Genomic DNA, 15,285 nt, shown 5'->3' with positions numbered 1-15,285 from the left:
TCAGAAGTGATTCTGTGTTCTTAGCATTTTAGAAATTGGGTCTTATACTGCAGCTCCTTGGGGCAAGTGATCTGAATTGATGTTCTAGAATGGATTTACTTGAATAAAAAACTCTGCATCCAGAGACAATTAAAGTCTTTTTTATGTTTCTTGTGCCAAGCACAAGACTTTGTAATTTGATGTCCAACTGAAGAGCTGTGTCTTCTTTTATGCAAAAAAAAAGTACTTAGTGAGGCATACATTCTGAATGCTTTCATGCTTTCACTTGAGCTTGTGGAGTTAAATCCTTCAATAAATGAATTCTTGGAAATCACTTCAGAGTTCCTCTGCAAAAGGTTATGTTGACCTTAGCTAATATGTAGCTTGGTGATTAATGAGAATGGTGGATCTTGATCTACCTGTAGGGTATTCATCAGGTGTAAATTCAGAGATCAGGGCAAGAAAAAGATGCATTAAGCATGGCTCAAAAAGTTGTATTCTCTGCTTTTTACATACACAAAAAACACCATCTCTGACTCAAAACAGCAGTGAAATGTGATGCTTGATGAATTACAAAAGGTAATAAGCAGAAGTGTGTATGTGAACAATGAGGGTCACATAGGCTTTTTTAACTGCTAATTAAATAGCATTTGGGCTTTACAGGGAGGATGGGATAGGAAAACATAGTAAATTGCCTGCAATGTTGCATGTAGTCTTATGTAGTCTAATCTTACTTTAAAATTATATGTTTTTACAGCCCAGAAGACTTTAAAGCATAGAAGAGTAAAGCATTTTGGATATGAGTTTCGCTATGATAACAATAATGTTGACAAAGACAAACCATTGCCTGGAGGTGAGAACTTCCCTATTAAACTATGCTTATTCTGCACTGGTGTTTGAACCATTATGTAAAGCCTTTAAGCCTCACTGAGTTATAGCTGTGAGAGTCTGGTTAAAGGAGAGCCTTTGCTGTATCTTAAGCACACACAAAAGTGCTTTTGAATTTTGAGATTCATTCCAAGTTGTTGTTAGTGCTTTAAGTCTGTTGTCCAGTCACTTGGAGCCAGAGGTTGCTGCCCTTTGTTGAGGTCTGGTCAAATAAGGCTTTTGGGATTTGTAATTGTCATTCCTTTTCAGCTTTTTGTTGCATAAAACAGTTACGTGTTACAAATGGGATATTAATTTATTTGGGGGATGTGACGTATGTTGCTGTATTTATTTATCTCAACCAGCTTGAAGCTTGCTGGATGCACACTGAAATAAAATTTCCTTTGCTCTGAAAGCAATTTCATAAACATTTCAATAACTCATATTTGGAGTTGAAAGCTGTGAGTCAGAGCAAAGCAAGTGAGTCATCTTATAGACTTAGATTTAAAAATAGTAAAATAGGAGAGTTAAATTCCTGTAAAACTTGAAGGTGTTTAAGGTGATGCATATATGCTGGGGTGGATGTAGCATGCAACAGAAGGATTCTGGTTATATTAAAATTTTAACTGTGAAGCTATATCATTGTAAGAGGATTGATATGTGAATTGTTTTCTAGTCTCACAGATTATTTTATGTGTAAGAAAAGCATAAACACTTCTGGGGAGAAAACAAGAATAAAAATCAGTAGATTCATGGAAGGGATATAACATATTTTTTGGAGTTACCTTCAGCAGAATTTTTCAATCAAGTCCTCAGGCAAAGTAGCAAACCAAAGCTTCAGTGGAGGACTATACCTTCCATTCCTGTTTCAAGACCAGCTTAACTTCAGCAGATTTTTTGATGATATTTAATCTAATTCAGTAAGAGATTTCCGGGGAATTTTTTAGAGAGCTCTTTGCACAACTGACAGCATAATAATTTTCCTTCTTGACTGCAGTTTTTTTTTTTTTTTTTGGTAATTGATGAAAACTTTGCCTCTGATTTGATGTTGTTTTATTTATGTGTAGAGACACTACAGTTTGCATTTGTAAGGAGTAATCTGCTTCTGAATGCAGAGGCCTTGGAAGAGTGGCCTTTCTAATTTTGAGATCTTAAAAATATATTGGACTTGAAGATTAGGCCCCTAATTCTGATGTGTGCTTTAGCAGCAGATAGAGAGTAATCATCATTATAGATGGACTTGCATGTGTATGAAGCTATTTCTATGTATTTTCTCAGTTACATTTATTGTAAAAAGCTGTCCTGTCTTGTTTACAGTTCTGTTTCTCTGACTAGGTCTTCCTGAAATTTGCAAGCCATTCTTGGAAAAGTGCTTAAAGCAGGGATATATCAAACATAAACCTGATCAACTGACTGTAAATCAGTATGAACCTGGACAAGGTAAGTTTATTTGTCCCTCCAAAATTTTTATATTATTTTATATAGTGGTTTAACCCTGGTAGGTAACTAAGCACCATGCACCATGCAGCTGCTCGCTCACTCCCCTCACTGAGGTAAAGAATTTGGAAGATAAGTGAGAATTCTCATGGGTTGAGATCAAGACAGTTTAGCAAATTAAAAAAAAAAAAAAAAAAAAGGAAAACAAAGGAAGACAAGTGATGGAAAAAAAAACAACCAACCTTGGTTACTGGCCAGTCAGTGCTCAGCTAGTCCCTTGGTGTTATTACTGATCATGATGTCATATGATCATATGGAATATTCTTCTTGTCCACCTCCAGCTGACTTGCTGGCAGGGAAACATGAGAAGCATAAAAGACCTTGATGCTGTCTAAATACTGCTTAGAAAGAGCTGAAACATCCATGTATTATCTACTCTGTTTTCATTACAAATCCAAAGCATAGCACCATGCAGGCAACTGTAGAGCAAATGAACTACATCCCAGCCAAACCAGTACAACTTCACTAAAAAGCATGAGAGTGTAGCATCTAACTATGGAATGGTGTAGGGACAGGATTTAAGCACCTCCTTAGTGTATTTCCATTGTGACCAGAGATGCTTTGAATCAAAACTAAAGTCTTAATATTGGTTTCTGCACATGGGAACTTCTATGTGCAGCTTTTAGTACTACTGTTATGGAAAATGATGGCATTTGAGTCCAAGGCCATGATTTGAAAACTAACTATAAAAAGTTATAGGAATAAATAGTCATATTTGGTATTCTAGTTAAGTTCATTTTTTTTACTCCAAACTTGAATTGCTTCCTGTAGTGTGCATACAGTCTCCAGGAAAAGGCTCCTGCTGTTAGTATATATGATATTATGTTATTATTCATTATGATATAATGTTATCATGAATGTGATATATGGAGTCTCAAGTAGGAGGCAAGCAGTGCTCCCTTATCTTAGAAATAAGGAATTACTCTAATTCTGTAATTTTTTCCCAAACTGGAGGCTTCTGAAGAAAAAGGAGCTTTTAATCAAACTTCTAGGGAATAAATCACGTGCTGTACTTTTTGCTAAGCTTAGTCATCAAGGTTAAGTATCTGGCTTGCTTTCCAGGGCGAGTCTCTCATTTGTCCTTAGGAAGAAAGAACAATGGATTTACTCTCAGAATTAATGTCTAACAGCTATTACAGTGTCTGCTAAACAAGGGTCTGAAAAGCTGATCCTATTTGTTTGTGTATCTGACAATCTGTTAAATTGATAGTTTTGTACTTCTGGCTGGGACATTTGAGGAGATTAGAGTTGTAGATTTCTATCAATAATGGAAGCAGATTTTTTTGAAAAATCAAATAAGAACCCAAGCCCAAAGCAAAATACCCTTTCTTAAGTGCAAATCATTATAACATGAAGGAGCACAGAGCTCAGTCAGATTAATACTGTCTGCATCTTGGTTCTGAGCCATTTTTTCACTGGAAATTATACTTGAAATTTTAAAAAGTGAGTTATGGCTATGAGTATCTAAGATGGAGGGGCTGCACATAAGATACATTAAACAAGGTGGGTAGGTCAGTCTGGTCTTAGCTGAATTACTGGTGACAGTGTGGAAAGCTGTCAGTGTACTCCTGCTGCACAGTGAATTGCATTGACTTCAGTGTGCCTCTTAAACAGAGCCTCAGTGCTTTGTACTGAGGCAAAGTTATGAGCCATAGCAAACAGGCTCCTGTCCTTGGTTTTAAAGTCTCACTGATTTTCTGTCAGATTAAATGTTGGTCTCATAAAACACTGGTATCGTTTTCACTGAAACTAATGGAATTCTGAATATTTACATCTGGATATAAAATCTGCCTCTATAATAAGGGTACTTTATAGAGCTGACTGACACTTCAGAAATAATTGTTTTCAGCTTGGATATTCTCTACAGAGCCAAAATGAACTTGGGTAGAATTTTTAATAAACAAATAAAACTGTTTCAGTTTGGATGGTATAGGAATGACCCTGTCTACCTTGGCCTGCAGTGGATCAGAGGAAGGTGCAGTTGCAGCTCTCTCAAGCTGTCTGCTGTTCTCCCCTGCTCCACTGCTGACTGCTGTTCCCCACCATGTGGTGAGATCTTGCTGTGGCATGCACACTGCTGTTCTAGCACTTGGCATTAAAATGTGTGACACAAGCTGCAGGGACTGGCAGTTTCTTTCCAATTAGCAGATATGAAAGAGAAATCTAAACAAACCTTAAAAAATGACTGTCCTTTTGGCAATTCTCAGTTCTGTGTGTGTGCTCATACATGCCCTGGCAGATGTATTACCCAGGGGTTAGCCTAGCAGTGATGTGTGTTCGCCTAGGAAGTGCAAAACAGAGGCAGGACTTGGTCCTACCAGTGCCTGGCTCTGAAGTAGTAGGTCCTAATGTTGAAGCTGAAGCCCTTAATGCAGTCATTTGCTTAGGAAATAGAAGGATTTGAGATTATTCCTTTGTGAAGGGAGTGAGGAAGAAATATATGATCATGGATGAACTAAACCCAAAATCACCATAGGTGCCATAAGTATTGCAGCTAAGGGCTAGATTGCCTACTCTGCAGCAGGGAGAGCATTTAGAGTCATTGATGTTATTATTATATTGACTTTTTTGTTGTTTGTTTTTTTAAAACAGGAATTCCCCCTCATATTGATACACATTCTGCTTTTGAAGATGAAATAATCTCACTCAGTTTGGGAGCTGAGGTAAACTTAATGTTTGCATGTGGTCTGTTGCTTTACTGAGAAGTTCCATTTTTATATTGTTAATTTGCTAATTTGATTTTCCATGGTGTCTGTCCACATTCATCTGAATTTAATATCAAGTATGAAAGGTGGTGTGATATGCTGATTAAATAAGTAACTGCAGTACAATGTCACTGGAAGATTTGCCAGTGATATCAGTGATTTTTAAATCTTGGCATCTAGGTCTCCATTAAACTTTCTTCATCTTTATTTCATCCTTTAATTTCACATATTCTGCCTCAGTACTGCAGTCATGGGCTTTCTTATCCTTTCCATTTCAATGAAAGGGCTGACAGCCTCAGATGCTCTGTTTCTTCATTGATGTAACACCATAAGTAGTGCATTTCTAGGTTATTGTATTGCAGCATACCTTGTAATGGTCTCAGAGGTGGCCAAAAGCAGAGCAACTTTAATCACATGAAAAATACAAACCTTTCTGCCAAGTGGACTGCCTGGAGTGTTTTGAAGCTGTAAATGGTTGGAATGTGTACATTTCAACTAGGGACACAGCCACACTTGGACAATTTCTGGATATTTCAGGTGTAGGCATTGGATTACAGCCTGTTAGGTATCTCACAAATTTCAGTGCCTTTTCCTAATGGGCCATAAATACACTTTTCAGGTGCAGGCAATCAATGTAGTAAAACAAGCCAGTGGTCCATGAAATGCTGTATTATTTGTGGTTTTTCTTTCTAGTACTTTTACAACTTTTTTATGGTTTCTTTGTGGTTTTGTGTGCTTAACTCTTCATCTGATTTTAAAATGAAAGTATCAGTTGCAGTATTATGTGAGTTACCTATTTTAGGAGTGAAGCCCCATTCTCTGTTCCCATTGAATCTTACCACAGGTAAGTTAATAAATTATTTGACTTACCAAAGGTTGATGCTGTATGTGTATCTTTCTCTTCTTCTCTTTATTTTTCTCCCTGTAGAATGACATTTTTTCCTACCTGAATGCGTTGCACTGCAATGTGGTGGAAAACATGCATAAAGCCATATGCCTTGTCCTTTCTTTTTTCTCCTCGACAGTAAATGCACACATTTACATAAAAAGTACCATAAAGAAGTAACCTTGCAACCCAGCTGGTTCAGTATTCTATTTTAGAAATTGGCAGACACTTCAAAGGAAAAAAAGGGAGCAGAATGCCTCATTATACTGAGTAATGGAAAGAGCATTTCTTTCAGTTGCTTATATGCTTGTCCCTCCAGGATCTGAATTAGGCAGATTGTGATAATTAATAACTACAATAAATGCTTTGGCTTATGAAAAAGGAGTCTGGCAGAACAGAGGACTAAACACATACACCCTCCCAGCCTGGTGACTTAGTTATCACCACAGATTCTCTAATTTCTTATATCATCTTTATGGGCCCAGAGAACTGTTTAGGTTAAAGGGAATCTCTTAAGGTCATGCAGTCCAAACTCCTGTTTAAATAGGGTCAGCAAAAGTAGGTTGTCCAAGACTGTGGTTGTGCTTTGGATATTCATGCAGATGTAGATGCCAGAACCTCTGTAGGTAACCTTTCAAAGCATTTGAAATCTGTCACAGTAAAAACCCAAACTGTTTCTTTGTGTTCTGATGGAATGGTGTGGGGTTTAAATTGTGCCCATTGTTTCTTGTCCTATTGATGGACATTGTTAGGAGGAATCCGTCTTCTTCTTTGTTCCTTCCCTTCAGTTACTTTCACACATTAATAAGAGCAATCTTATCTGACCCTGAGCCTTCCCTTGTCCAGGCTGATCAGTCTTAACTCTCTCAGCATCCTCTTATGTAAAGATATTCCTTAATAATCTTTACAGCCCTGTCCTGGACTTGTTCCAGTAAGTCCATGGCATTCTTCTAGTGGGAAGCCAAGTCTATTCCAGTACTGGACTGAATGCAAAAGATACTCCCTCACCAGGGCTGATAAGTGAGGAAGGATCACCTCCCTTTACCAGCTGAGTGCTCTTCCTAATGCAACCCAGGACATGGTTAGCCTTTTCTTCTCCAAGAGTATATTTGTGGCTCATGTTCAACTTCTCACCAGGACCTCAAGGTCATTTTTGGTAAATTTTGGTAAAGCTGTTTTCTAGCTCATCAGCTGCCGGTGCATAGAGGTACATGGGATTATTTCTGACTAGGTGCAGGACTTTGCACTTCTGTTTGTAGAGCTGTATGAGGTTCCTGTTGGCAGCAGTTGTTAAGCTTGTTAAGATCCTTCTGAATGGTGGCACAACCTTCTGTTATCAGCCACTTCTCTTAGATTTGTCTGGTGCTGAATGTGTGCTCTGCCCCATCATCCAGGCTACTAATGGAGGTTGTTAAGTAGTGCTAGCCCCAGTATCAATCCCAAGTGATGATTCCAAGTATCAAGCCCAGTAGTGATGTGTCTCCAACTGTGCTTCATGCTGCTACCATCTGCAGTGCTACCTTGCAACCTAACTCACATTACTGTGGATCAGTCTTTTCCTCACTGTGGAATGAGTTTATCCACTAACAAAGCACTCTGTACTGTTTGGTAGAGGAATCATTGTAAGTTTAATTTGTTTCTACATATCTGATTTATGTTGAAAAAGGAATAATTATTGACATGTATATTCATTTTAAATATAAACAAATAATTTTGAGAAATAAAGTCATAATTCTTCACAACACTGCATTTGTCTTGCATCAGATAATCTACAGTGATCCGAGTTCTTGCATCTGTGTGAAATAGGTGGAAATGTAGGTATGAGATCCTCTTTCCTCTCTCAGTCACATGAAACAGCTTTATTGAGAGGCACAGCATGGCCAAGTGATTGCCCTGGTTGGTGCAATCCATTGTGCTTTGAGTTTACAAGATGGATTAAACTTGTTTTGAAGGAGGAAGATCTCATTATTGCTTTGCACTTCTGCCTAGCTTATAAAAACTACTGAATAGTTAGAGGGCAAAGCAGTGAGAGGTGATTTGTCTTGTCCTATAATACTTCAGGAAAAGTGGGTATCTCGGCTAATTATTCCTGTTTGTAACCCATTTCTTTGCCATCTCTTGGGAAATTGCAGAATGAAATGAGACTTCTAGAATGTCCTATGGGCTGGTAATTGCATTTTATAAATCATCACATTCACCCTGTCTTTATAAGAGCTGATACACTGAAAGTATTAATGAATATCAGTTTCAGTGCTCTGTTATTGAATGCAGCTTTCTCATATTCAGATATTATCATACTGGGAAAGACAAGGCAATGTAGTAAATTTAGGTGAGCAATCTTTTATTAAACTTAGTGGCAAATCATGATCTGTATGCATGAATTTGAACAACGTACTGGAAAACCAGGGATCAGTCCTTTCTGCTGAGAATTTTGGTTTTATTTCAGTTAGGTGTTATTTTCAGTGCTTCCATTTGGTGTCTCTAAAGATAAGCAGTTTTACAGTATTTCATCTTAGAAGCCTGGCTAAGTCTGCAGCTGTCTCAAAAGAATCCTAAAGCCTGTGTCCAATTTCTCTTTGCAGGTTTGCAGCAGGAACTTGATCAATATTGAGATTTCTGTTTTTCCACTTTTCCTAATTTGGCATTTTATATACTGCTGTGTAAGCCTTGATTCATTAAAATTTTAGAAATACAGAGGTACTATTTCTATTATGAGTTAAGTAGTGCTATGAATGTATCCAACCCATTGAAGAATTTTCCCTTCCTTGGTGCAGATCTTACTCCCAGTCTCAAGTCAATAACACCCTGTAGTCCTTCCTTGTCAGCTCTGCCCTTCTGTGTCCAAGACTCCTGTGGGACACCCTCTGCCCCCTGCCAGAGAGCAAAACTCAGTCATAGTTTGCTCAAAGGAGGTGTAATGTTACAATACTCTGATTTATGTTGCTGTGTCCCATTTTCATAAGTTGCAGCCCCAGGCTTGTCATTCTCTTTTTGGCTCTGTTTTTCCTTGCCTTACTCTGCTTCCTATGCCTTGGGCTGGCAAAAGGCTGGTACAAACACTGAGAACTGCTGTGATGCTCTGTCTATTCCCTGACCTAATGTCTGAGGAAGGAAAGCTTTAGGGATGTCAGCCAGATTTGTGACTCAGGGTTAAAGAGGAGAGTACAGGTATTGATCATCCTTGACCTCTGCCTAGCTTCTGTTCATCTGAACACATTCATCATCTCTTAGCCTGTGGATCTTAAAGTGCTTTGATCTATAAAGAAAACCTGTGACACTCTTAAGCCTTGAAAGCAGAGCAATGTTTCAAAGAAAAGCTTCACCAGACCTTTTGAACACCCTTTGAGTATGGTCATTCTAGAACTGATAGGATGAGATATGCTTTTTCTACTCATCTCTCAGTCTGATAATTGACCCTTTTTCTGTCACTTTTGCTTTTTATCTGTTGATCTATTTCCAGTCTGTCTCTGCTAACAAACAGAAACCTGTAGCTTGTATAGCAGCAGCTGTTTCTGTAGTAGCTGAGAGATTTTTATGAGAAGCCCTTAGAAAGTCTAGACTGTATCCAGCCTTTGACAGTTAGCATCTGTTTTGTGTCTTGCATGAACTTTAATAAGATAGGCAGGCACTGGATATTGCTGTGTGGCCCAGCTCTTATTCTGCTTATTTTGGTTAGCTGCTAATTCAATTTAATTTGCTGTTTACATATATATTGCTTTATTTTTCTTGTAAGGGAAGGCAGAAAGCATCTTACCTATTTAAAGAATTACTATGTTAGTGGCTGTACCAAAGTCTTTTTTCTCTCTCTGTCCTGGCAGGATGATGGTAGTGAGTGAAATAGTAGTAATAGTCATCACTATTAAAAAAGATTGTGTTAGCAGAATCAAATTGTCTCTGAACCCAAATGGAAGATACTGATTTTAATCACTACAACCATGCTGAGTGTAGAAGTTTGTTCAGATGAAGTAGGATTCATAAAGCTCAGTAATGTGCTTTCCCTATCTGTAAGACAGGCACAACTCAAGAAACATGTCTTACAGTCATGGATTTTATTGGTTCTTGAAGAATAGCAACTCGCAGTGGTTTTCACTGGAAATCCAAATGGACTTTATGTATGGACTTGTATGCCAAGCTCAGTTGGTTTGTTCCATTTAAAGTGATAGTTAATTTTTGAAAACTAATGAGGAACTTCTCCATGTGAAGGGTGTGCTGAGCACTGCAAGTTAAATGCAGGCTTCATAAATCTCTTTCCTGTTTGAACTTTCTCTTTAGAGATATGTCCTGTGTGTTTGTTTCTGTCCATGTCATACCATGATGGACTGTCACTGAGCTTGGATGAGATATAAGAACCACCAAAATCAAGGGAGAACTTTCTTTTGATGTAATTGAACATTTAAATATGCCCTCTGAGATAAGCAACAAAACCTGCAGTCCCTTCATGGGAATACTTGTAGCAGTGTAACTGCCTCTTTTGGGGAAGGTGAAACATTCTGTTCTGATTGTTTATTTCTGTGCTGGATGTCTCTTCCCCCTTTGCATACAGGATTCTGCTCACTGATGTTTCCACCTGATGAGTTATTTTAACCTTTAGAAGGATCTGAAAGCCCAGCTTTCATGTAAACTGTTTGGAGGGAGCTTGTCCTGCAGTAAAAAAAAACTCCTTGGTTGTTGATAGGCTAACTCTTGTTTTAGCCAAGGGGAACAAGAGCAAGGCACCCACTGTGCAATTAATGCAGACAAGCATTTGTTTCCCAAGCACTGTAGAATCTGCTAATCAATTTCAATTTGTGTTAGGATGATACAAGAGGAGCATTTGGTCAGAATTGACCCCAGAACAATGATTTGATAGCATTATTTCTCTAGGAGATTTCTCTGACATCATCTCAGCTACTTGGGAAGAACAAAATCAAAGCTAAGCTATGACAGAACCATATTTCAAAGCTTTATATGTAAAAATACTCTTTTTTACTCCCCTTTCATATTGGGGAGACATCAAAGTTTTCAGTTTCTTTGTCTGAGGCTGGGCATTTACTACCAGTGAGTCAGTACCAAGTAAATAGCTCTGCAAAAGTTGGTCTTCTGTCTCCCTTCTGTTGAATTTATACCAGCTTGCCTTCCTCTCCACAGAAGGAAGAAACTTATCATCCCCCATGCCTTTCCATAAAGCTGTTCCCCACTATGCAAAGCCTAGTAGCTGCTACTTCAGTGCTGAGGAAGGAAGGCACCCTGTGGTTTGATTGCTGTGGGATCTCTGATGTGCAGAGTGTGCTGTGACTTGCTTAGCTATTTCTCCTGGGTCTCCTAGAGTGGGAAGTTGCCTTACTCCATTCTCTGTAGTGGTTTTGTTTCCTGTTCACGGTCCATTATTTTGGCTACTGGGGGGAAAGGCAGAGCTTCAGCTCCTCTTGGTTCCTACCAGTTTGCTTTCTTCACAGTCAGTTGGTTGTTCTTTTTAGCATCCTGTGTTTTGTTTGAGCTGTTTAGTGTTGAGAAAGGGTTGTGGGAAGAATGTTCTCTTTGTTTCCTGAAGTCCTCTGGGCAGTGTATCCGGGGTGAATGTGGAAAGAGAGATAAAAGAAACTGCAATTAGGAAGAATTTGAAAATGAAATCCACTCAATATTACATAGAAAAATACATAGAGATGCTATAAAAATGTCATATGGTTCCAGTTATTTTGTGTGATTGTGAGAAAACTCCTGCTGTGATTGAAATGCTTTCTAAAATGTTTGCAGTCTGCGGTAGAGCTTACGATTTTCTGATTGGGGTCATAACTGCTAAATAATGAAGGAAAACTTCCTCTTAATTCCTTTACCAACTTGATTCTGTTTCACCAGAACCTGTTGTCTCCAGGCTATTTGCTGTTTCTGTAGTGTGCTTATTTTGTATGCTGAGGCAGCACCATTTCATTTTCAATTCTCAGACGTCTGGCTGTTAAGGCGCTACCGTGACACACAAATACAGATACTGAATTTTTCACTGGAAGCAAATGTACTCTCTAAAAAGTGTCTTGCTATTCCATAGCTATTGCTACATATTTCTAATTGTTTTTCATCTGGTAGGAAAAATGTAGATAGGTAACAATCTTGTAAAAACCATTATATTATGGCATACAGTACCATTCATTTTAAATTAAAACTTTTTTTTTTTTTTCTTTTTTGTACTTCATGCCTCCCATGTATCCTTCACTTTGATACATGAACCATTCTTCTGTGGTGGTAAGATGAATTAGCTGTTTAAATATGAAGTTTCTATTTATTCCAGGGGAAAAAAATGCAGTTAATATAATAAAAGAAGCATCAGATAGGAGACCATCAAAAGCAGTGTGGTTAACAGATTGAGGAAGGGAATTCTCCCCCTCTATTCTGCTCTCATGACCCCTCTTGGACTGCTGCATCCAGCTTTGGGTCTGCCAGCCTAAGCAGACCTTTTGGAAATAGTCTAGAGAAGAATCATGAGAATGATAATAGAGCTGCAGCTTTTGCTGTGAAGATAGGGTGAGAAAGTTTGGATTGTTCAACCTAAGGAAGAGAGGACTGGGGAGTTTTCAGGTATTTAAAATGGGCCTACAGAAAAGTTGGACAGGGATTCCTTATCAGGGAGTGTAGTGACAAAATTTGGAATGATGGTTTGATACTGAAAGAGGATAGATTGAGATTAGATATTAGGAAGAAATTCTTCACTGTGAGGCTGGTGAGATGCTGGAAGTTGTGAATGCCCCATCAGAAGGGTTGAACCCATGGAAGGGTTCATGGCCATACCTGGATGGTTCTCTGAGCTGGTGGAGTAGAATGTCCCTGTCCCTGGCAGGGCATTTAGAACTAGATACTCTTGAAGGTCACTTCCAAACCAAGCCATTCTATGATTCTATGAAAACTAACAGAGCATTTGAATTTATATTTCAATTGGTATTTTTACAGCAGAAATTGTTTTTGAGTCAGGTTTTGAGTTGTCATTCTTGAAATCTAGTTCAATTTTTTAATAGAAACCTCTGCTGTTTTTTAGTAGTTACTAATTTCTTAAATTTTTTAAAGGATTTTTTATTTTTTTAAGAGGTGCATCAGTGGAAGTTACTTTAATTCCACATGTTATTTTTAGAAGGTTAACACTTGTTGAGTGAAATGCAATCCTGGTGTCTGCTACCAATTAACAGCAAACAAACTGAACTGGAACATTAAAAGGTTCTTATCTTTAGCTGTTGCATTTCAACTGTACCTCAGTTTTGGAATTCAATAAGGAAATCTAATTTCATTAGCTGTTGATGTTTTCTCTGTCACAGGAGCCTGTTTTATGACTGTGGCAAATTTCATGTAGAAATGCCTGGTCAGTCAATAATAATAATCACAAGTAGCCTATAAGCAAAGAAACAAGCTTAACTTGTTAAGCTCCTGCTGTGGTGTATTGTCTCTCTTGGCTTTGGACAGAACTTTGTAGTAGCAGTAAATGTAGCACATGGGGTTTGAAGTCTATCTACATTTATACTGTCTTTACAAATCTTAGTATTTTGCATGCTGTAATGTTCTTTTTCTGTTTTTCTTACCAGCTGTGTTTTGGGAGGGGTTTCTCCACAGAGCTCTTGTTGCAGTAGAGTTGAACTTTTGCTGAGGAACAGGAATTTTGAGCAGTTGAAGTGTGCTGGAGCTGTCAGACCTGTGATGCTGAAGGATTCTGTCAGTGGGAGAGTTGTGCCCTTAGCAGAGAAGCAAGTAGGCAGGCAGCCTGTTGGTGCTGCCCAGGGCAGTGCAGGGAAAACCCTGGTCTGTTTGCTGGGGTGGCAGAGGAATGGTTGGAGCAAACCAAGGTTGATGGTGCATCTTTGCCATGTGCATTCACACAGTCAGTTGTAAATTCAAGGCCAGATGTTGAGGCCCTGGTTAGAGCCCTTTTGTGTAACTTTTGGCTGCCTTATGAGAAGACAAGACATTGTGCTAATGAAGCAGATGGAGGCAATGACAGAAGAAAGAGATGACATTGTTTTTGATGAAAATCAGCAGTGTGGAATACTGCCTATCTGAATTTCAGAATGTGTTTTTCCTTTATGGTTGTTTTTCTCTGCTTTAAAATAATATGTATATGTCAGATGTGTGGGACCTCTGTGGAGTGAAACATAGCAATTGAGTAATTGATAAAACAGTTTTTTCTTTCAATGATTTTAAAGAAGTGTTTTTGTGTCATGCAGTGTTTTGAATTATACTTTATGGCCACAGGAGACATAATTAACTAAGAGGATGGCTTTAATTGGATTTCATTAATTGTTTGGGTTTTTGGTTTTTTTTGTTTTCTTTTTTGGGGGGTTGAGGGTTTTATGCTTTTGACTGCTAAGGAATGAGGTTTCTTAATGTATAGAAGCAATTGCTTTAAATTCATGCCTAGATCTTGTTCCTCAGTAGATTTCCCTTTTACAGTGGAGATGTAGAGGATTAAGAAACAGACCATATGGTAGTTTCTATAGCAATGGATTAAAAACCATGTCTTGTCAACCCTTATGATATATGATGCAAAAATTAGTTTGGGAAGGCACAGTTTGCATGTCTTGTATCCTGGCAGTTCCCTTTTATTATAATGATCTCTGGGACAGCTGTTAGATGCAGGTATGAGAAGGACTAGCTGACCTTTGTTTCAAACAATGAGTGCATAAATTCATCATTTCATCCCTTTGAATTACAGATATTCAGTACCACACTGTTTCCATACTACTTTCTCAGTAGTAGGGGCCAGGATTTTAGTGGTGATAATAGTTCAGGAAGAGGTTTAAATTAAAGCAGAACTGTTCTAAACTGAGTTGAAGCATCTGCTGAATCCATACTTGGATGCCTTATTAAATAACTTGTTTTCTGTGGTATTTAGTCCAGAATTAAAACACTGAAGTTTTAGTGTTTACAAGTAGGTGTGTACCTGTGCACTGCATGCCTGAGCTCCTCTGTAATCAATGGGGATTAAGTCAGTCCAGCCTATGGGATAATTCAGTTCATGCTGAGTTAGGCATCTATTGTTTCATTTCATAGGTTTCAGTTCCCTAATGGGTTGTTTTAAAATCTAAGACCAAATATAGATCTTAATCTTGAACTGATTTGCCTATTTCCATCATAGACTTAAAGTTAGCCTGAATTCCTGTACTTCATCACTGCAAGCAGAAAGCTGAGACCTGCAGAGGAGAATAAGGTCTAATGAAAAATCTCAGTGTTTGTAGAGAGTCAGAGAAGATGGTTTTCTACAATGTAGGATAATTAACATACAGCATGTTTTATCCATGCCTTGAAATACACTGAACCTGCAAGCACTTGGGCTATTTTGCAACAGCTGGTGGGTCTGTGCTGTACTAGTACTTGGTATGAGTCTACACTTTGCATGTA

At 38.2% G+C, this 15,285-nt stretch overlaps 1 protein-coding gene across 3 annotated transcripts in view; it reads left to right on the top strand.

Moving 5' to 3' along the window:
• Positions 1-15,285, top strand: part of ALKBH8 (alkB homolog 8, tRNA methyltransferase) — a 43,199-nt gene that overhangs the window by 7,918 nt on the left and 19,996 nt on the right. For all 3 annotated transcript variants that reach the window (XM_079311963.1, XM_079311964.1, XM_079311962.1), the window contains exons 6-8: positions 737-832; positions 2,182-2,286; positions 4,936-5,006. In XM_079311963.1, coding sequence (XP_079168089.1) covers positions 737-832; positions 2,182-2,286; positions 4,936-5,006 — 272 coding nt within the window. The remainder of the gene's footprint in view (positions 1-736; positions 833-2,181; positions 2,287-4,935; positions 5,007-15,285) is intronic.

The sequence above is a fragment of the Erithacus rubecula genome (genome assembly GCF_903797595.1).
Source record: "Erithacus rubecula genome assembly, chromosome: 1".
NCBI classification, from domain to species: domain Eukaryota; kingdom Metazoa; phylum Chordata; class Aves; order Passeriformes; family Muscicapidae; genus Erithacus; species Erithacus rubecula.
The sequence above is the reverse complement of the archived record's forward strand: the minus strand, read 5'-3'. Positions and strand labels throughout refer to the sequence as shown.